The 23,501-nt window shown below is 39.9% G+C and overlaps 1 protein-coding gene across 1 annotated transcript in view; it reads right to left on the reverse strand.

The window, feature by feature from the left end:
* Sf3b3 (splicing factor 3b, subunit 3, 130kDa) overlaps positions 1-23,501 on the reverse strand; it is a 40,851-nt gene that overhangs the window by 6,888 nt on the left and 10,462 nt on the right. Inside the window, exons 7-18 of the mRNA XM_013012868.1 lie at positions 22,643-22,780; positions 21,070-21,173; positions 17,465-17,630; positions 17,121-17,216; positions 13,723-13,795; positions 8,324-8,475; positions 7,276-7,431; positions 6,260-6,415; positions 4,971-5,114; positions 4,193-4,315; positions 2,949-3,103; positions 674-848 (exon numbers count right to left, since the gene is read on the reverse strand). Of these exons, the coding sequence (XP_012868322.1) occupies positions 674-848; positions 2,949-3,103; positions 4,193-4,315; positions 4,971-5,114; positions 6,260-6,415; positions 7,276-7,431; positions 8,324-8,475; positions 13,723-13,795; positions 17,121-17,216; positions 17,465-17,630; positions 21,070-21,173; positions 22,643-22,780 (1,638 nt within the window). The remainder of the gene's footprint in view (positions 1-673; positions 849-2,948; positions 3,104-4,192; positions 4,316-4,970; positions 5,115-6,259; positions 6,416-7,275; positions 7,432-8,323; positions 8,476-13,722; positions 13,796-17,120; positions 17,217-17,464; positions 17,631-21,069; positions 21,174-22,642; positions 22,781-23,501) is intronic.

Genomic DNA, 23,501 nt, shown 5'->3' on the forward strand with positions numbered 1-23,501 from the left:
ACTTTTGCTGGGAAGTGGTTTCTGGAAGAGCTGCTATTATGGAAAATTTAAAAGCTACTCTGGAGCTCAAATCCAGGCAACATATAATCCTGGGTCAGAAGAAAACCAAGGTCTTTGGCAAAAGACTCTGCTTAAAGAATGTCAAATGAGCTTGAATGGAAGTTTTTGTTTTCTTTTTACAGTGCTAAATGCTCTTACTATTAAGCTAAATCCCCACGCACTGGTGGCTTACACCTGTAATCCTAGCTATTCAGGAGGCTGAGATCTGAGGACCCTGGTTCAAAGTCAGCCCAGACAGAAAAGTCCATGAAATTCTTACCTTCAACCACCAGAAAATAAGAAGTAGAGCTGTGTCTCAAAGTGGTAGAGTGCTCTAACCTGAGCACAAAAGCTCAGGGACAGCTCCCAGGCCTTGTGTTCAAGCCCCACAACTAACCCCCACCACCCAAAAAAAATTACAAGGCAGAATATAGGCCAGGCTTCAAGTCTTTTTAGATCAGGGTAAAAAGGGCTGGAGGGATGGCTTATCAGTGGAGTGTGTGCAAGCATGAGAACCTGAATTCAAACCTCATTACTGCCCAAGGGGAAAATACAATCAACCATTGTGGAGGTTTAACTTTTCTATACAAGTTTATATGCACATGCTTCAACTGTATCCCTTTTTAAGACTTACCTCTGCCATCTGCTGCTTTCTCTGAGCTTTTGTGGCCTCAGTATAGGCATTGTGGTCTGTCTCAATGATTATAAGGTTGTTACTTTCAGGATGGATGACAAATTTCCTGGGTGTGTACTGCAACGGGAAGGCTACTTGATTGAAGACAGCACCTAGCTTCTCCAATGCCAAAATCCTGTGACAAAGGCACATGGGTTAATAGGTTACTAGCTCAGGTCCTAGATACTGGTGAGATGTACCATGAGCAGTCACAGCAATCACAGTCCCTACAGATCTAGTGTTGGTATCAACATGACACAAAAGCCTTCTAAGGTATACAGGAGACTAGGGGATCCAGAAGGTCCTTCCCCTTCAGCAACATATACCACTGTCCACAGAAATTCTGGTAGATTTACCAGTGAAACATACATTATGAAATTTCTAACTTCAAAGACAATGTGCCAACCTGAGGCATATGTACCGATTGTGTTACATGAAACAGAGTGGAAGGTGGTAAAATCTGCAAGAGGTAAGGCCTAGTGAGCGATCATGAGGTCATTGGGGGTGTGCCCTCAAAAGGGTACTATGGGATTTGACTTCATTTCTCCTCTGTTCCCTGACTCATGATATAAACCAACAGTTTTGCTGTGCTACACAATCCTACTAAAAGATCCTACCTTACCGCTGGCCAAAAGCAATTACGTCACCTATCATGAACTAGCATCAAAACTATGCGCTAATAAAAATCTTTTCTAAGTTAATTATCTCAAGTATTTTATTTTGGTAATGCAAAACTAACACAAATAACTCAGTAATAAAAGAAATGGACAACAGATCCAAGAATGGCCAATAAACACAAGAAAATATACTCAATATCATCCATTTGAGAAATGCTTATCTAAACTGTGAGATAGCGCTTCATATCCAATAAAATCTCTAAAATCAAAGCCACTTGTGAGAATGTGAAAAAAATGAGATCCTCCTATTTTGGCTAGTAGGAGTGTAAAACGATATAATCACTTTGAAATATAGTCTGTAATTCCTCCAAAATTAAATATAAAGCCAAGCACAAGGATTCACACTTATAATCCCAGTTATTCAAGAGATAAGTTGAAATGATCACAGTCTGACGACAGGCTGGGCAGAAAGTCAGTGAGACTCCCATCTCAACCAATAAGCAAGGCATGAACCAGGTACCAGCTGGCTCATGCCTGTAATCGTAGCTACTCAGGAGGTTCTCAGGAGGCTGAGATCTAAGGACAGTAGTTCATAGCCAGACTGGACAGGAAGGTCCATAAGATTCTCATCTCCAATTAATCCCCAGAAAACCAAAGCGGTGCTGTGGCTCAGAGTGGCAGAGCACTAGCCTTGAGCAAAAAAGCTCAGAAACTCCCCCAAGATCTGAGTTTAAGCACCACGACAAAAAGAAAAGAAAAAAAGCCAAGAATGGTGGTGTTTGCCTGAGGTCCTAGCTATGTAAGAGGCCAAAGGAAAAGATTCAAATTTAAGATTAGCCCCAAGCTGAAACATGAAGCCCTATGTGAAAAATAAGTAAAGTGATAAAATGATAGAGCCCTGCCTAACATTAAGTGTAAGATTCTGAGTTCAAAACCCACTATAGTGCCCCCTCCAAAAGTTAAACATAGCTATTACTATATGACCTATCAGTTCCATTCTTAAAGAAAATGAAAATCTTTGTCTACACAAAAATTCACACACAGGGCTGGGAAGGTAGCTCACTGGTAGAGTGCATGCCTTGCAAGCATGAGGCCCTGGGTTCAATTCCTCAGCACCACATAAACAGAAAAAGCCGGAAGTGGTACTGTGGTAGAGCGCTAGCCTTGAGCTGAAGAGCTGAGGGACAGCGCCCAGGCCCAGAGTTCAGGCCCCATGACCGGACCCAAAAAAAAAAAAAAAAAAAGAAAAAAAAATTCACACACAAATGTTCAAACAACCAAAAAATACAGTTGGTTCGAGTAATAGGTGCTGACACCAACACCCATGCTTAAACATAAAATAAATAAAAATAATGGGAAAATTAAAAACTGAACTCTCAAGACTGCTCTTGAGCTAAATATTAAAACTTGGCTTTGAAAGTCTAAATAGAAGCTAAAACTCAAAAGCACCGAAACTTGGCTCTAAGGTTTTAAAAGCCTGGGCCAAATGAAGGTTCCAATTGCAACACACAAGTCTAATCATGAAAAGCTGGCTCTCTACTATCTATCCACCACTAGCAAAACCACAGGCTGTGACTCTGCAGAAATGCTTCCTACAGGGCTCTAAACCCAGGACTTACCTCAGAGTGTTAGTGGAAATGGCCACAATGCCCTCAGGACACTGTTCAGAAGCAAAGCCAGATGCAAACTCCAAGGTCTCATAAGAGAGGGGTGTGAGATGAAAGCGAGATTGGTAAGAATAGCTCAACCAGGAGCGGCTTGACATGGCCAATACCTAAAGAGATTAGAACACACCTAGTAAATGGAAAAAACTCAAACACAGTAAGCTGGCTGAATAATTTAAACCCAAATTTCAATCCATAGAATACTCTAGCCATTGTGTTGGATACCAGTGGGGCTCACACCTGTAATCCTAGCTACTCAGGAGGCTGAGATTTGAGGATCATGGTTAAAAGCTAGCTTAGGCAGGAAAGCACGAGATTCTTATTTTCAATAAACTACTCAAAAAGAGCCAGAAGTGAAGTAGTAGCTTAAATGGTAGGATGCTAGCCTTAAGCAAAAAAAGCTCAGGGACAACACCCAGGCCCTGAGTTTAAACCCCAGGAAAGGCACCTTCCCCTGCCAAAAATAAAAGAGGCTGGGAAGGGGATCAGTGATAGAGTGCTTGCCTTCCATGCATGAGATCCCTGAGTTCAATTCCACAGCACTACATAAGCAGAAAAATCTGGCAATGGTGCTATGGCTCAAGTGGTAGAGCGCTAGCCTTGAGCTGAAGAGCTGAGGGACAGCACCCAGGCCCAGAGTTCAGGTACCACAACTAACACAAAAAAAGAAGAGAGAAGAGAGGTGAAGCCACCACTGGCAAAAGAAGCCTAGAGAAGAGGCAGTATGACTCAGTAAATTCTAAAATCACAGCTAATCAGTCCCTTTTTTCTGAGTTGTTTCTATATGTGTAAAATAGGAATTAATTATCCTAAGGCTGGGCAGCTGTAATTAAACAAAGTATTAAACAAAGAATTAAACAAAGTAACATTTAAGAATTAGCACAGTGCCCAGTAACACTAATATCCTAAACTTGGCTGGCTTACTCATGGCTGGTGGTGCCCTGGATGGAAAGTCTTAGCCCCAGCCATAGTTGTTCAGTCTAAAGAAAACTCCAATATTCCTAAAGTCAAATAATGGGACAGTGCCATACAACTTTCCAGTTAAAATGGTCTAGGTTAAGTGAACCCAACAAACTAGTCATGATCAAACGAACTGTAGACTAATGAATTAAAGTACATCATATAACAAAGGGATTGTTTTTTTTAAGCTGGTGTCATTTTACATTCAAATGTGCTGCCTGCCCCCTTAGAACACTTACTGCCTCCTGGCCTTGCATTCGGACCCGGAAGAGCTTCACAGGACGAGACCCCAGGTACCTAGTGCGGGTGTCAGACAAGTCCCCAGTGACAGGATCTAGGACAGTTCTCAGCAGCACACCATTCTAACCAAAAGGAAAGGAATAGGTGAAACATTCAAGATGCAACTTATCACCTATGAAAGAAAATGACTTGGTAATTTTTAAAAACACCCTAGCAATAGCTATCCCTCATTCACTCACTGAAATAGTTACTAAGCATCTACTAAGTGAAAAACACTTCTTTTCACAATATATCTTACAAATTTTTTTAATTGTGTACATTAAAATCTTCTTTATAACTAAAATAGATCCACAGTTGAAGAGCACTCACTGAAATAGTTACTAAGCATCTACTAAGTGAAAAACACTTCTTTTCACAATATATCTTACAACTTTTTTAAATTATGTACATTAAAATCTTCTTTATAACTAAAATAGATCCACAGTTGAAGAGCCAAGCCTTTTTAACTATGGTCTTTAAACACCATTTTCCCTAAAAAAAAAAAGCTGCTAAGAGAAATGTCTGATTCAAGGCTAAGGCAAGAATGTTATTAGGTGTAAAAATACTTCTTTCCAGACCTACTTTGCTGTAATGAAATGAATCCACAGCAACACTATTCATTTTCCTAAGCAGTTATCTGAAACTATGTACACAAAAAATTCTAGTAATTAAAGGAGTATGTGAAATCTACAGAAGGCCTGATACAATGGGAACAATGGGAACTTCTGGAACTCTTACCTGCAGCCCAATGTTCAGATACAGGAAACCAATAGAACCTCTTTCACCCAGCTCATCCTGCTTCTCAGTTCCACCCATTTCCACAATACACAAGGACTCAGGCTGGGCTGGGAGAGCCTGCATACTCAAAGGTTGCAAACAGTCCTGGGAGTAGAAGAACAGAGGGGGAAAAAATATTGTAACACTAAAAAAACAAAAATCATAAGGAAATACCAATTTTGGAAAATAACATACACAAAGGCTATTACTCAAAAGAACTTTCTTATGGGCAAGAAAAACGAGTGGGTTTTTTTTTTTTTTGGCCAGTCGTGGGGGCTGAACTCTGGGCCTGGGCACTGTCCCTCAACTCTTCAGCTCAAGGCTAGAGTCCTACTACTTGAGCCACAGCATCACTTCCGGCTTTTTTCTGCATACGTGGTGCTGAGGAATCGAACCCAGGGCCTAATGCATGCAAGGCAAACACTCTACCACTGAGCCAACTTCCCAGCCCATGAGTGGTTTTTTTAAGACATGGTTTCCCCATTGTAGGCCTTAAACTTTGCAATCCAGCTGCCTCAGCATTTTGAGTGCTGGGTACATAGGCATGTACTACCCTACGATTGGGGATGAGTTGTTGCCAGAGGGTAAAAACTATTAAACAAAATCTCAAAATAAGCTTTGGGAGGAATTTCCATTCCTCTTTTTGTCAAAGCTGACAGTGATAAAAGTAAACAAGCAAAGGTTATATCCTCTAAGTTATTAAGTCCCTAGAGAAAGTAAAATTCTATTCCATAAAAATAGTCTCAAGAAGCTGGGAGCTGTTGGCTCATGCCTGTAATCCTAGCTACTCAGGAGGACAAGATCTGAAAATCATAGTCCAAAGTTAGCCAGGGCAGGAAAGTCCGTGAGACTCTTAACTCCAATTAAATACCAGAAAACTGAAGTGGAGCTGTGGCTCAAAGTGGTCAGTACCTAGGCTGAGTTCAAGCCTCAAAAAAACAAAACGAAACAACAACAAAAAAAAAAAAAACAAGCTTTTTTGTTTTTTTTTTTAACTGCAAAAAGGACTCAGGGCTTATGCCAAAGAAATACTAGTAATCTCAGACCAACATCCTTAAGCCACAGCGTAAGACTCAAGGTATGCTGCCTTGGGAGTAGCAGCAGCTATATAGCTCAGTAGTAGAGTAGAGCTCCTGCCCTGGGCAAGTTACCAATACCACAAACCCAAAAAGAAAGAAAGAAAGAAAAGAGAAATGAAGCAACAGCAATAGGTTTTGGGATCCAGATTTGAAGTTGAGAGTATCACTCACTGAGGGATCCAGGGAGATGATTCTGACAGTGTTGTCCACCAGACCTACAGCCAGGAAGCGAGACCGCTGCTCTCCAGGAGGTACGTTGGCCAGACTCATGCACACCACATCTGCTGACATCTCCTTCCGTTCTGTGTACTCATTCAACTGTCCTGACTATAAAAGGGGAAAAAAGGAGATGAGTACTCCAGACCTAAATCCAAGGAGGAAGGCTTCAGTTTCTTTGTTTCCTCTTACTCCTCTTATAATAGTCAAAATCTAAGAATTTCTCCCAAGTGTGACAAAATCAAGAAACATTTGACAAGCTCAATATACCAACATTCTCAAAGCCAAACTAGTTTTCAGAAATTGGAAATATATAAATCTATTTATACTTTGAGTGAAAGAAAATTCAAATATGATGATTAAAAACTAAGTCTCAAGTTAGACATGGATTGATCATGCCTGTAATCCTAGCTTCTCAGGAAGCTGAGATTTTAGGGTCACAGTCAAATCCAGCCAGGACAGAAAGGTCCTTGGGACTCTATCTCTAAGCAGGAAAGAGCTGGTCTGGAAGTATAGCTCAAGTAGTAAAGTGCCAGCCATAAACAAAAAGCCAAGCAAGAACCTGAAGCCAAGTCCAAGTTTTAATACTAAACAAAACCTCAGCCACCGTAGACATTTTGATTGCAAAATAATTTCTCCAGTATCATTCCATATTCAAGACAAAAAAATGTGAAATTGATTTAGATGGCATAAAGTAAATATAAGCCAAATATCTTGGGAAAAATACATAAAGTTCAGAGGGAGAAGTGTGTCACTGCTAAGCAGGATCTCGAAGCGGACTTGTTTTCCCCTCTGAAAAGAGCTAGATTGACCAACAGGCACTTCTAGTCCCCCATTCTTTTTCTTATGCACACATTCCAGATGTTTCAATGACAACTCCCATCTTTACTCTGGACCCTACACTAACTCCTACAGTGAATATAACAGAGGGCCTCAATTCCACAAAACAAACAAATGAAAATAAACCATACGGGGTCCATCTCAAAATAGACCAGCTCTCCTCCTGTCAGAGCAATCACTACTTGTCGCTGGTTCACTGCACATTTTACAATCGTTTTCTTCCCAGGAGTCTTCCACTCATTGACTCTCTTGTCTGCTCGTATGTGCCGAATGCCATCTGGATACACCTAGCCAACAAAAGAAAGAAACTTGATTTTAGCAATTTGATTTCATCACTCATAATGATCTTCACACCACTGAACCTGGCACCAACTTGAATTAGTAGGCCCTAGACAAGATCAATTTTTTTTTTTTTGGTTGGTCGTGAGGCCTGAACCCTGGGCTTTAGGCACTGTCCTTCAGCTCTTCAGCTCAAGGGTAGTGCTCTACCACTTGAACCACAGCACTACTTCCGGCCTTTTCTGCTCATGTGGTACTGAGGAATCAAACCCAGGGCCTCATGAAAGCAAGGCAAGCACTCTACCACTAAGCCACTTTCCCAGCCCCTCAATTTTTTTTAAAGTTTATGTTTACAATGTTCACTGCAAGGAAGTTCAAAGTTCCTTGGCAAAATGCATACAAAATATACAGTAGTTCTAATCTACTCAGCATGTATTCTAGCTATTATTCAGGAAGCTGAGACCAAGTGAATCAAGGTGAGTCCATACCAGATAGAAAAGTCTGAAAGACCTTATCTCCAAAATAACCAGTAAAAAGCTGGGCTGGAGGCATGACTCAAGTAGTGTGGGTAAGAAAGCAAGCCAAGAAGGCTCAAAGCCCCAAATAACAGCACCTCCCACAAAAATATTTAATATTGTTGAAATGGAAAGTTCTGTAGTAGAGAAATGGTGGCAAGATCAACCAGAATTTTATACTTCTAAATTCACCAAGTAACTAAGTTGTCAAAAACTTAAAAAGACTTTACTCAGTGCAGTTTTCTGTTGATGTAATAGTATGTACTCCCTATAAACATGTCTGGAAAGTAAAGGTGGAGCGATATAAACAAGTTGTTTATAAAACAAATAATGCAAAGGACAATACAAGCTGAGCATGTACCAAACAAGTTCTAAGAATCCTCACCTGCACCAAAGCATCATCTCCTAACAAGGAGCAAGACAAGGTTGGGGTGGTACCCAGGAACCCAGAGTCAGTCACTTCTTCTACAGTCTCTCCAATAGAAAGTACAAGGGTGGCATTCACGAAAGAAACAATAATGTAGGCATCAAACTCATCTGGAAAAGTAAAGAAAGGAGTTGGTTAGTGAAGAATTTATCATAATTACAAAGCCAAATGAGATACTAAGAGTTTTTAGAAATCTTCCAAAGTACTTCTGTGTGTAGTAAAAACACACATACACATACAAACACATACACACACCCAATAGGATGAGATTCACAAGGATAACTGAGGATCTTAACAGTCTACAGATAAACAGCTAAATATACTGAGTACAAATGTCTTCCTCTTAACACCTCAAAAAACTTACATTTTTTTGAAACATTTGCAGAGATGAGAACACAAAGAAATCGGAGGCATGGGAAAAATTTAAATATTCGCAAAGATTCGACTACTTAAGCCTCCATGAGATTAACTCATTCTAGGGTTGAGACTAGGAATTCTAGTCCCATTGGGAATGATTTAATAATATCAGATACCCAGGAAATTGAGGGGGAGCAGGGGGAGTTAATATTATCAGTCCTTGACCTCTTAGTTTTTCACTATTTAAAAATACAACTTATCCAGTGCTCATGAGCAAACCCTATTAGGATTTGCTTTTCATAAGGAAAAGTAGTTGGGTAAACAAACACTATATGAGGTTCTCAAGGAAGTCAGAGATCTGAGATACAGGCAACTTTAGAAGTTCCCTGAAGATCCAGTTGTCAAAGGCCATCTATTTCCCATATCTCCCACTCTACAACATTTAAGAGTTTCTCTTTTCCCACATCCACAAAGTGTGACATAAAGCTCGCTATGTGTTGAATATAGTTACATTTACTTTTTAAAGAGTTGAGGTTTTCTACTTCATATAAAGAGTATTTTTCCAACTTTTTGTTCCCCATAGCTAGAAATTAGGTAAAAAAAGGATATAATAGCAGTTGTGGAATGAATACTAAGACAATAGCAGCTGTAGGACTAGTGTGCTACTCACACAAAAGATACATTTCTGGCTTTGATTTCTCCGAATGAGGTTCAGTTAAACTAAAGCTCCATTAGTTGATCAGAATCTGTAATTTCTTCTGTGCTACAGACCACTAATCCAGACATCAAGCTAGGATGAATTAAGGATGGTCATCTGTTCTGCCCCTAACTGATGTAAGAGCAATGTCACCAATGAAGTGTCTTGTTGCCTATTGCCAGGGGGTAGATTAGTATTCTTTATAGAAAGAGAGGTCAAGTGAAAACGTGTCACTGGTAACACCTACAGTATGTTCTGATCTAAACAAGACACAAAATCAATTTGGTGCGTAGCAATCTGCTCTAATAGAAATATAATTAAACTTCTTTGTATGTAAGAAAAGTACTGTTTGACAAAACTTATTTCAGTTAATACATGTGTGTACTAAGTTAGCTTAAGAGCAAGGACCAAAGCTCTTTCCCAATTAATACCCTCTAAGGGCCAGACCAGGTATCCATAAGGAGTAACACTGGACAAGATAACTGTTTTTTTGGTTTTTGATTTTTTTTAATACTATACTTTAATTGTCAGTGTGCATTCAAATGCTTTGGAAACGTACAAAATGGCTTTACAAGACTAAGCATAGTTAATCATCACAAAACTAATTAGGAAAAAAAAATAACTAGGATATAGTTGACCCTGAAATGGATCTTAAATGTTCAGAGCAAATCCAAAATTCATCTCCACAAGACCCCAAACTTATGGACTCTTCACTCCAGCTTGCAATGCTAAACTGCAAATTTCTGGCATGTAATAACAGAAATGGCTTACTTTTGTATGATTACTGTATCATTTCCAACACTGTGATTACTAAAACTCAGTACCTTGAAAACTATGGCAGATTAGGTTAAAGTTAAAAAACAAAGGGCTCCAAGTGACCGTAATTTTTATCTCTCCTTTCAGTCCCAGGAGAAGAGGTATATTCAAGTAGAGATACTATAGAACTCTGACTTACATGAAAGAGAATTGGGGAAAAGAGGAAGGAGCAGTGTCCCTTTGACCAAAGCCTCAGACTGTTCAGTAGTAAAAAGAGATGTTGAGTCAACTTATATAGGGTCATATTTCATTAGACAGTTCAGCAATCAGAAGGGCAGTTAATTTGATATCTATAAGCTGCTTCATGGATTTCTTCGTGGTGTTTATTACCCTACAAATACCCAAACATACTTCCATTCACCAGCTAGAAGACATGGCAGATTACACTGTTCTAGGGAGATGATAGGTTAAAGGAAACCAAGTTTCAGTCAAGGTAGATGAATATGAACTGTAGATACACACAATGCCCTTTTCTAGGGGTTGCAAGTCTTATAAAGGACTTTACTTCATAGGTAGATGCGATGGCCTAAGTCTGTTATCCTAGTGTCCCAGGAGCTGAGATTAAGAGGATCACAGTTCTACACCAGTTTCAGGCAGAAAAGTCATAGATTAAACAGAATAAGTTGGCCATGGTGGTACAGAGTTGCCACCCCAGCTATGATGGGAAGACTACAGTAAGTGGCACCTTGGTAGGAAGCAAAACTCAGTACAAAAAGGGCCAGAGGTATGGCTTAGTAGTACAGCACCTGTTTAGAAAGTGAAAAGCTCTGAAATCAAACTCCAAAAACTACCACACACACAAAAAAAGTGTAAGAATGTCTTAGTGTATGCGAACACACATTTAGGTCTCACCTCAGTAGGATTTCTATTCTGATCACTACGGAAGGAAGCAACATGGAAAAAGGGATGTGCTTCCTTCCCTTGCCTTACAATCTAAGGTTCAACAAGTTATGAACCACTGTGCAGATGACTAAGCTTCCAGTATCTCGTTCTTACTACTTTATATTCAGAGGACTTAAGACCTTATCTCGTCTCAGCATCTTGAATATAGTTAAAAGCTTTTTCCAGGCCCTGATCTTTCAATCAGTACACCTGGAACAGACAACTCCAAAAAAGTAGGAAACTAGTTTCCTAGCTGTATGCCCTTCCTGCTTATTAAAAACAAATTACTTTTATTTTCTACAATCTACAGGAGAACGTAGAGCAGCGGATCCTGACCTCAAACCACTAATAAAGGGGTGTGCATCACTGTAACACACAGTAGCACACAACTGCAGTTACCCTCTGAGAGATGCTGTCAGGGCAACCTCAGTAATTATAGATCCCTCTCCCTGGGTAAACTATAAGAACCCACAGTAGACCCTAGCAGTAGGTACACACCTGTGGTGATCAGCACCTTCACCAGCCACCTGTGGAAGAGAAAAAAAGGCTTGGTATTGGTAGTATACATCACCAAGTACCAGCCAAAGTTAGTAATTGCCTGAAGACTGCACCATGTGAGGACAGAGGAATGAATGCTCACTCAACAGTAACATGGATATCTGGAAAGAAAATGAATAGTGGGTACTTGACCTGGTTGGGGTGATTATCCAAATAATAGTACCTACAGAATAAAATTGATCAGGATAAAATCCTTTCCTGGGCTTTAACAGAGAAGGAAAATGTTCAACTACAATGTTCTACCACACAATATATTGTTGCCTACCTATCAATAAAACAGCAAACAGGAACCTTTCTTCATTCTCAAACATATATACAGACTCACTACTTATCCTCTAACTACTCCTGGCAATATTCTTGTGCCTCACATCACAACACAACACATAATAGTTTTGCATACATGTCATCTTTTTATCTATGAGTGATAGTGAAGATTGAACCCTAGGACTGTGTACATTAGGCAATCAGTCTACAACTGAACCACCCATAGTTACCTTTTCTTTTAGATGACAACTGCTTTAAGGCAGAAAGTCTATGTTAACTATTGACTATATGGTGACCATATAGTCAGTCAGGCTACAGGTTGCAAGTAAAGAACTTATCTTGAAAGAAACCAGTAAGACCAACATATGCCTACCAGTCAGTCAAAATGAACATTGGGCTGGGATTGAGGAGACAGTTCTACAACCTATTACGCTATTATGAATCACCCCTTAGGACAAACTGCCTTATTCCTAAAAATGAAGAGTAACTTTCTAGAAAACTAAATCTGGTCTACAACTTAAAAAAAAAATTTTTTTTAAGCTAAAAGAAGCCAGATGTGTAGTACAGGCCTATAATCCTAGCACTTAACAGGCTGAGGAAAGAGAATCAAGATTCTAGGGCAGCCTAGGGTACATAGTGAATTCCAGGACAGCTTGAGCTACATGAAACATAAAATTAAAAAAACGGGGAAATACTAAGTCATCTCAAATTATCTTTCTAATTCAAACAGTCTAGGTAAGGTTTTCAAGACATATAAAATCAACAGCCACATATTGATATTAACAGCTTCTTTCTGTAGACACTACAATGTAGAAACCTCTTAAATTATCGAATAGTTATCTTCCCAGCGAAAATGAGTCTACCATTATCCTATTCATTTTTTCCCTTTCAACATAACTCACTTGATTTCAACTACAATGAAAATAAAATCCACAAAAATGTGTACTATTCTACGAATAGAAATTTTCCTCCTACACATTTCCCAGCTCCCTTACATTTGTTCCATTCAACTAGAACATCTAAACATCAGAGAGAATTACAGCTGTTTTCTATAAAAAGCTTTGTTTGCTGGCCAGGGTGATCTTACTCACCAGTCCCACATTCTTGAGGGAAAAGAGGAAAATAAGGTCTTAGAACAGAAAGGACCTTCAGCCACAAAGTAAATCAAAGGGAAAATGAGTACTGAATTTTACTTCTACAGAACTGAAACTCAATTTGTCACAAAACTTCCTTGTCATTACAGTACTATGCATTTTCATATTACTTTCAATGTCAGAATAAGGTAACCATTTGGGGATTTTTTTTTAACCAAAAACTCAGACTCCTTTTCCTTGCCCACGCTCTTTTCTAAAAATTCTAATTCTATTCAATAAATCTGTTTCCTTAAGCACAAGGAGACCTGACCAATTAACTAGCCATACAAAGTATCTTAAACCAAACAAAATCATGAACTTCACTGTACTTTCAACACAATAATGAGAACACAGAGAAAAATGAAAACAGAACAAGTATCTTTATGAAGTCTAAAATCACCTAAAAGCCTCATGATGCCATAATGTTTACACATTAAAACCTAAATAGCTGCCCTGCCCCATGTTTCCTTTATTCACTTGCACGATAGCTAACAGATAGGAAAAGCCTCAAAAATATGGTGTTAAGCCATAAGGTTCTAGTATATGGAGTTAGATGAAGTGATAGAGAAATAACATGAATGCAGCCTCTTAAATCATCTACATCAGTGGCTCCCAGACCCTGTTTTAACTATTAGGAAAGGGATGCTTACCTTCAATGTGCCGACGTACTGTCCAGACAGCATTGGGGTTACCAGGTAGTTCAGAAACAGCCATTTCTGATACCTGGCAAAAGAGAAAAGAAGCCACAGATCCAGTGAGCATGAAACTCAGCTACTTGCTTAATATGCTACATAATAAAAGTTCAAAAGCAGTGTCTGTCTTACATTGTATGTCAGTTTACAAGATGAGACCACCCAGTGAAAGAAGAACCAAAAACCAAAAGGATAGAATGGCAGTACCATAACAAAATAACAAAAAGTCATGAACAGCCAGACGTTGTGGCTGAGATCTAAGGATCGAGGTTCAAAGCCAGACCAGGCAGGAAAGTCCATGAGACTCTTATCTCCAATAAACCAATAGAAAACCAGAAGCGGTGCTGTGGCTCAAGCGGTAGAGCACTCTCACCTTGAGCTGAAGAACAAGAGCGCAGGGACAGTGCCCAAGCCCAGAGTTCAAGCCCCATGACCGACCAAAAAAAAAAAGTCATGAAATATCTGGGGTGGATACAGTCTGGTTTTTCTTTTCTTTTTTTTTTTGTTCATTAATAGATATATTGCATGCCTAAATCCTTCCTCAAAAAAAGCTGTAATGCCAGGCACTGGTGGCCAGCACCTATAATCCTAGCTAAAGATGAAATCTGAAGATCTTTGAAGAAAGCCAGACCAGGCAGGAAAAAGTCTATGAGACTTTTACCTCCAATTAACCACCAGAAAACCAGAAGTGGAGCTGTGGCTCAAAGTGGTAGAGCACTAGCCTTGAGCAAAAAAGCTCAGGGACTGCACCCAGGCCCTAAATCAAGCCACAGGACCGACCCAAAAAAAAAAAAAGCTGTAACTATTGAATATGATGCCCATCTAAAGTAGCATCTCATTTATTTCCCGAGATTCCACAAAGCTAAACCCCATCTCTCTTCATGGGCCATGTCACATCCTTCAGCAAAAATATTCCTTTAGCCTTTGGTGAGCAATCACCTCTTCCATCTATGTGCTGATAGGAATCACAGACACTCTGGGGCACTATTTTGTCTTTTTTACTAGATTTATGCTTAATTATTTTTAAATGATCTAAAGATAATGTTTTAGCCCAATGAATTGTAATATATAACCACATCTTACAGAAAGTATACTAAAGTGTTTCTCTTTTCAGTTTACTGATATAAATAGCAAGAAAAGAACTTCATTATTATGCTGGTCACTGGTGGTTCATATCTGTAATCCTAGCTACTCAGGAGACTGAGATCTGAGGATCAAAGTTTGAAGCCAGCCCTGACAGAAAAGTCCATAAGACGCGTATCTCAAATTATCCACCAGAAAACCAGAAGTGGCACTGTAGTTCAAAGTGGTAGAGTTCTAGACCTAAGCAAAAGAACTCAGGGACAGCACCCAGGCCCTGAGTTCAAGCTCCACGACCACCACCACCAACAACAAAAAAGAACTTTATTATCACTGCATATAATGGCACATGCCTGTAACTCTAGCACCTGGAAGGCAAATGCAGGATTCTGAGTTCTAGGACAGCCTGGGTTACAAGAGTACGTACACTGACATTTATATATCAAATATAAGACTGACAGCCACTTTGCTCAACTAGGAGCATCATCCAGACAGAAAACAGATACAACAGCGAGGAACAAAGCAATGCTTAACACTTTTAAAACATTTTTATATATAACAAATATTTTTATCAAGTTGGAGACAGGCAGGTAGGAAATTTAAACATCACTGAGGTCCTTTATCCCTTTAGTGTACACCAAAGTTTGTTAATGCATATATGCCTTTTTTGTGAAATCAGACTGCTCAGTAGTATACAATGAGCAATAAGAAATCAAGAACTATGGCTGGTAACCCTTCTATATAACACCTTATTAATAACAATATTTTATTATTTTTTAAGAAAATAAAAAGAAACTATGGCTATTAGCCAGGCACCAGTGGACATGACTATAATTAGCTACTTAGGAGGCTGAGATCTAAGGATCACAGTTCAAAGCAAGCCTGGGCAGGAAAGACACACACACAAACACACACACAAGCCTAGGCAGGAAAGACACACACACACACAAGCCTAGGCAGGAAAGACACACACACACACACACACACACACACACACACACACACCACCTACTTACGGCTGTAAACTGGGTCCAAGCTGTTGAAAATTTGGTGGACTAATAACATCTGGGCAGTCAAAAATGTTCGAATTCCCTAGAATAGTACTAAAAGCTACTATTTACAATATACTACGCTTTCTTAATCTTTTTGGACATGGGGTCTCACTACACCCAGACTTATCTCAGTTTACAAGGAGCTGAAATTATGGATATGCACCACCACACAGATCAAGTGTTTCATACACATCACCTCATTTAACTTACACAGTAATCCTTTAAGACAATTACCACATAAAGGTTATTTCATAGAGGAAACAAAAGCTAGGCAATGGGTATTCGGTAAGAGCCAAAATTCAATACAAGGTCATCCTAGCTATATCCCAATAAAAACTTTTAAGAGGGGCTGGGAAGATGGCTCAGTGGTAGAGCACTTGCCTTGCATGCTCGAGGCCCTGGGTTCAATTCCTCAGCACCACATAAGCAAACAGAAAAAAGCCGGAAGTGGCGCTGTAGCTCAAGTGGTAGAGCGCTAGCCTTGAGCTGAAGAGCTGAGGGACAGCGCCCAGGCCCAGAGTTCAGGCCCCACGACCGGACCCAAAAAAAAAATAAAAAAAAAAAAAAAAACTTTTAAGAACAGGCAGTAAGCTTTTTGAGAGCTATAGTTTGCAGACAAGCTCTGAAATCAAACTGCTTGAGGAAGCTTTATTTAACTTCTAACATAATCTTGCTAGAAGCATCATACTTTGCTGAGACATGAGGAAAAGACAAGAAAAGGATGGCAATTTTGAGTGCTCATATCATTTAAAAGGCCCAACCATAAAGAATTTAATTAAATGCTACTATATCCACTTTGATGAATTACTATAGAAACTTAAAAATCACAGAAATTAAGAACATACAGTAATAAGGAATAAATTTAGTCAGATACCAGAGATTGAAGTTGTAGCTCAATAGTAACAAAGCAATTTAAAAAAGTCTAAAACCAGAAGGAAGGAATAAAAAGTTCCATGTAGGTTTCTTAGCTTCTATGCCATAGCTAGTGAGCCTGGGATTACCATGCTCACAAAATTAAGGAATTGGCAATCTAAACTATGAATTTGTCTATGGCCATAAACTCTGAGTAAGTCCAATCTTGCCTAAACTTTAGAAAACCAGGGAGAAAGAATATACTTTTTCAGAGAAGCAGTACATGTACTTTTAACCTCAACCAAGTAAACCCATAAACTTTGTCCATGCTTCCCTCCAAACTTGCAGAAAACTCAGAAATTCCCATTTTACCTCAAGTCCATGCCTCAAGACTCTCAGAGATGACCGGGGTCCCCTGCCACAAGCAACATACAGCTGGGGAGTGTCTTCATTAGCCAAATCAGCTATCTACAAAGAAAACAAAGGAGAAAAATGTCTATCTACATGTGTTACATTTTCAAATACAAATATACTTTTCAGGATATAAACTACTTTGAAGTCACGTATATAGACTATGTTTCACTATAATGATCCCAGAGATATGTAATTCTTAAACTACATCTTAATCTAATGTAAGGAATATCCATTACTCTTGAGATTCAAAAACAGCTGCCTAGCATTACTCATGAAAGAAATGATGGGAAAGACGCATGTACCTGGCAAAACAAAATGGGAGAGAGGCTGTCCAATTCATCTACCAGAACAAGATTTTTGAGAGGTCTTGGCTGAAAAAAGAATGTGTCTCCTTCTTCCAGAGGCATAGCAGATGAAAATTCAGGTTCTTCATCATCATCTCCAAGATGTGCAATTTGATATAAGTAACTAAGATACAGAAAAACAAAAAATTAAAGATTATCTATTTAAAAACAACATTTAGGAAGCGATGGTACTAATGAAGTAAAACTGGTTATGCATCTTTGTTGTGGTTGAAAGATGGGTATAGGTAGAAAGTTCTAACTTCCTTTTTTGTTTTTGTGCCAGTCCTGGGGCTTGAACTCAGGGCCTGAGCAATGTTCCTGAGAGCTTCTTTTGGTCAAGGCCAGCAAGCGGTACACCACTTGAACTACAGCACTTCCAGCTTTTACTGAGTACGTTATTGGAGATAAGAGTCACATGGACTTTTCTGCCCAGTCTGGCTTCTTACAACGATCCTCAGATCTTAGTCTCCAAATAAACTAAGATTATAGGCATGAGCTATGTGTATTCTACCAGTGACCTCTGAGCTATGGCCACAGTCCCATTCTCTCTTATAGGAGAAAATTTCCATAACAAATAAGAATATAAAAAACTGGGTGCTGGTGACTCAAGCCTGTAATGCTAACTACTCAAGAGGCTGAGCTCTGAGGATAACAATTTCAAAGCCATCCCAAGCAGGAAAGCCTGTGAGACTCTTATCTACAATTATCCACCAAGAAACTGGAAATGGCCTGGTAGCTTAAATGGTAGAGTGCTTACCTTGAGCTGAAGAGCTCAGGGACAGCACCCAGGCCTAGAGCTTAAACCCTAATACCAACAACAACAACAAAAAAAAAAAGAGAGAAAAGTCATTTTTTTTTTTTTGGGTCTGGTCGTAGGGCCTGAATTCTGGGCCTGGGCACTGTCCCTCAGCTCTTCAGCTCAAGGCTACCACTCTACCACTTGAGCCACAGCGTCACTTCCGGCTTTTTTCTTTTTGCTTATGTGGTACTGAGGAATCGAACCCAGGGCCTCAGACATGCAAGGCAAGCACTCTACCACTGAGCCACCTTCCCAGCCCCGAGAGAGAAGTCATTTTAAGCCCAGCATTCAGTCCCCAAGTTCAAGCCCCAGAGTGGCACCAAAAAAAAAAAAAAACAGCTGAAGGAGAAAACTCAAATGGTAGAGTTCCTGCCTAGCTAACAAAAGGCTGAGTTCAACTCCACTACCAGAAATAAAAAATAAAAACTGAACATTGAAGAATATATCTTTTTTTTTTTTTGGGGGGGGTCAGGGAGAGGGATCTGGTCCTGGGGCCTGAACTCTGTCCCTCAGCTCTTCAGCTCAAGGCTAGCACTCTACCACTTGAGCCACAGCGCCACTTCCCGCTTTTTTCTTTTTGCTTATGTGGTGCTGAGGAATCAAATCCAGGGTCTCATACATGCAAGACAAGAGCTCTACCAATGAGCCACCTTCCCAGCCCTGAAGAACATTTTTACAAACTATTTATCTCATAGGGGTCCAATACTCATATACAAAGAATTTTCTCAGGCTAGGCATGGTGATGCATACCCATAATCACAGCACTCCGGAAAATATAGAAGCAAATCAATACAAGGGCTGCCTGGAGAGTCTCATTTGTGAGATCCTGTCTAAAAGTAGTAATAATAAAAAAACTAAAAGTATTTTCAGTGCAAAGAAGATATTTCAAGAGATAGGGGGCAAAGGACTTTAATACTTCTCCAACAAAAAGCATAATGAGATGCTACTTCTCACCTACTAGGATAACCATAAAGTAGAAATAGTATTGGCTGGGTTGTGGAGAAATGGAATCCCTTCTTACCATTGGAAAAGTGAAACAGTATAGTGCTATTGAAATTTGATGGTTCCTCAGTCAAATACAGAATTATGGCCCAGCAATTTCACTTAGAAATATGCTCAAAAGAACTGAAAATGAGCCAGGCACCAGTGGCTCATGCATGTAATGCTCGCTACCGAGGAGGCTGAGATCTGAGGATTGCAGTTCAAAGCCAGCCTGGGCAGGAAAGTCCATGAGACTCATCTCCAATAAACCACTCAGAAAACTGGAAGTGGCGCTGTGGCTCAAGTGGTAGAGCACTAGCCTTGAACTGAAGAGCTGAGGGACAGTGCCTAGGCCTAGAGCTCAAACCCCACAACGGACAAAAAAAAAAAAGATAAAAGTATAACATCAGTCATGAAGTATCCAGACAGACAAATTTATAGAAAAAGAACATCGATTAGAAGTTACCCCAGAGGGCAAATTTGAACTTACACAGAGTTCCTGCCCAGAGAATCAAAGTTTTAGAAGACTCATTGTCAAAGAGTTGGGAAGTACAGCTTTACTAATAGAACACATGCCTAGTAAGTGCAAGGCCCTGACTTCAAACACCAGTATGCAGAGAGAGACAGAGACAGAGAGGGCAGAAACACAAGTGGAAACAGAGCAGAAATGGCACAGAATCCTAGACAGTATCTTGATTTAATTATGAAGAAACCAAGTGTCAAGATTAGTAGAATGGTTTGCCTAGCCAGTAGATACTAGTAAGACTAAGTTACCTAATAATTTAGATTTTTGAATATTGGTCTTAAATTTGAAACAGACGTTCAGATTTCTTCTACTTGGCAATGAAAAGCCACCACAGATTTAATGTGGGCCGGGTGCTGGTGGCTCACGCCTGTAATCCTAGTCACTCAGGAGGCTGAGATCTGAGGATCACAGTTCAAAGCCAGCCCAGGCAGGAAAGTCCGTGAAACTCTTATCTCCAATAAAAACAACCAGAGAAGTGGTGCTATGGCTCAAGTGGTAGAGTGCTTGAGCTGCTCAGGGACAGCACCCAGGCCAAGAGTTCAAGCCCCATGACCAACCAAAAAAAGAAGAAGAAAAAACAAAAGTAAATGCAAACAATAAAGACCACCAGAAAACTAGAAGTGGAGCTGTAGCTCAAGTGGTGGAGTGCTAGCCTTGAGCTGAAGAAATGACGACAGCATTCAGGCCCAGAGTTCAAGCCCCACAAACGACAGAAAGAAAGAGAGAAAGAGAGAGAAAGAAAAAGAAAGAAAGGAAACAAGAAAGGAGGGAGGGAGGAAGGGAGGGAGGGAGGGAAAGAAAGGAAAGAAAAAAAAGAAAGAAAAAGATAGATTTAATGTGGGAAGAAAGATAATGATATTATAAAGATTATGTCTTCTCTTAATGATGACTCTTTTAAAGTCGGAATATTACAGAATATACCATAAAATGAATTAAGGCAAATAGGGCACTAGTTTAGATTAGCATCACTAAAATGAGCTAGAGAAATAAAAACTCCAGACACTGGTGGTTCACACCTGTAATCCTAGCTACCTAGGAGGCTGAGATAGGAGGACTGTGTGGTTCAAAGCCAGCTTGGACAGGAAGTCCACGAGACTCATCTCCAATTAACCACCAGAAAACCAGAAGTGGAGCTGTGGCTAGAGTATGCTAGCCTTCAGTGAAAAAGCTCAGGAACAGTGCTCAGGCCCTGAGTTCAAGTCCAATGACAAAAACAAAACAAACAAAAAACAAAAAAAACAACAAAGAATTACTCACTGATTTCCAAATTCTGATGCCACAAAAAGGAAACCTGTTTTAAGCACACACATGGCAGCTGCAACAGGCACAGTATCAAAATATTTCAGCCGTATCTCAGTTACCTGGAGTAAAAGGAAAAAAAGATCTAATGTAATGTCAAAAGAACTGGCCACAGAGAAAGTTTCATTATCAAATAGAATATGCAAAAGCATAAAATACTCAGTAACTAAACAGGAGTGAACAAACTATAGCTCATACACCTATGGCTATCTGTTTATATACTGTGTGTAGTTGCTTTTTTGCTACAATACCAAAATTGAGTATAAGACAGAAAATATATGGCCCACAAAAGCTGGATGTACTTATTGCCTAGAATTTACAAAAGTTTACCAATTCCTGATCTCTTCTAGTACACTGCCCACCCAACTGTTCACATACTTGCTCCCTAGGAAAAAAGTAACAGATACATATATTACCTGTTTTTCTTCTTCTTCTTTTGTTTTGCCAGTCCTGGGCTTGAATTATAGGCCTGGGTACTGTCCCTGAGCTTCTTTTGCTCAAGGCTAGTGCTCTACCACTTGAGCTATAGCTCTACTTCTGGCATTTTTTGGTGGTTAATTGGAGATAAGAGTCTCAGGCTTTCCTGCCCCGCTGGCTTTGAACTGTGATCCTCAGATCTCAGCATCCTGAGTAACTAGGATTGCTGGCATGAGTCACTAGCACCAGCACTAGCTAATCAATAAATACAAAAGGTTTTCCCATGGGCTGGGAAGGTGGCTTAGTGGTAGAGTGCTTGTTTCTACCACTAGAGGCAAGCATAAAGCCCTGGATTCAATTCCTCAGTACCACATAAACAGAAAAGCCAGAAGTGGCACTGTGGCTCAAGTGGTATAGTGCTAGCCTTGAGCAAAAGAAGCTTAGGGATGGTGCATAGGCCCTGAGTTCAAGCCCTAACTGGCAAAAATAAAAATAAGACTTGGGCTGGAAGGGTAGCTCAGTGGTAGAGCGCTTGCCTTGCTGCATGAGGCCCTGGGTTCGAATCCTCAGCACCACATAAGCAAAAAGAAAAAAGCCGGAAGTGGCACTGTGGCTCAAGTGATAGAGCACTAGCCTTGAGCTAAAGAGCTGAGAGACAGTGCCCTGGCCCAGAGTTCAGGCCCCACGACCGGACCCAAAAAAAATAAATAAAAAATAAAAGACTTTCCCTTATTCACACCTATTATATATTACCAAGTGAAAGTAATTACTTGAAGTGGTATTGTTCAGATTGGTTGTTCAGCTTGCTTGCTAGACTGGCTCTCTACTGCTTCAGCCATCTCTAATCCTGCTTTATGCTGGATATTGTGGAGATGGGTGTTTGCTAGACATTTCTGCCTGGGCTAGCTTGGCACTGTGATCCTCCGTATCTCCACCTCAGAAATAGCTAGGAATATAAGCATGAGCTACCAGCACCCAGAAATAAGAGTGTTGTAAAATAAAGCTGTTTATGTCTAAGACTAAAATGTAAAAATGTCCATGAAACTAGACCAGAACAAATGGTTTTATTTTATTTTGGTTTTTTACTTCTCCCTTCCACCCATGGTCAACTTACCATATCTTCATCTGTCTCCAAAGTGATTTTGAAGATGTCTCCCTGCTCAGTTTGTGCCAAAAAGAAAAACATCGACTTGGTCTTATGGGTAGCAGAGCAGACAAAAATCATTCCTCTCTCAGGGTCATCCAGATCATTCTAGTAAAGTCAAACATACAACCAACATCTTAGAAATGGGCACTTCTGGAAGTCAGCACCTTTACAAATAAGAACTGTTAAGGTTACCTTACAATTAAGACACAGCTTTGACTCAGAGCAGCTGCCAGCAGAACTAAAACAGCAGCTAAATCTTCCTATCTGCTATGAATATATAATAAATCCTGGGTAACCAATAGACACAACTTCAATTTACAGCCTGATCAGATCAGTATGGCAAATCTATCTCCAGAGAAAAATGTCAGGGAAGAGACATGAAATTTAGTGTCATCATTTCAGGCTGTGAATTAAACATATACTACCATGCAAAACACCCACCAGTCTACTATCCACAAGTTTATTGACTTCTAAAAGGTTCCTATTCCCACTATAATTTTGGTGCTTCTTTACTTATTTATTTTGCCGGCCATGGGGCCTGAACTCTGGGCTTAGGCACTGTCCCTCAGCTTGTCAGCTCAAGGCTACCACTCTACCATTTGAGCCACAACGTCAATTGCAGCTTTTTCTGCTTATGTGGAATCGAGCTGAGGGCCTCATGCATGCACTCTACCACTGAGCCACCTTCCTAGCCCTGCTTGTTTATTTTTTACTTATTTAGCTTTAACAGTAGAAGTGATGCTATAGCTCAAGTGGTACAGGCCTTGAGCAAAAGAAGATCAGGGACGGTGCCCAGGCCCTGAGATGAAGCCCCACGACTGGCAAA

The sequence above is a fragment of the Dipodomys ordii genome, unplaced genomic scaffold, assembly GCF_000151885.1.
Source record: "Dipodomys ordii isolate 6190 unplaced genomic scaffold, Dord_2.0 Scaffold18, whole genome shotgun sequence".
Lineage (NCBI taxonomy): Eukaryota > Metazoa > Chordata > Mammalia > Rodentia > Heteromyidae > Dipodomys > Dipodomys ordii.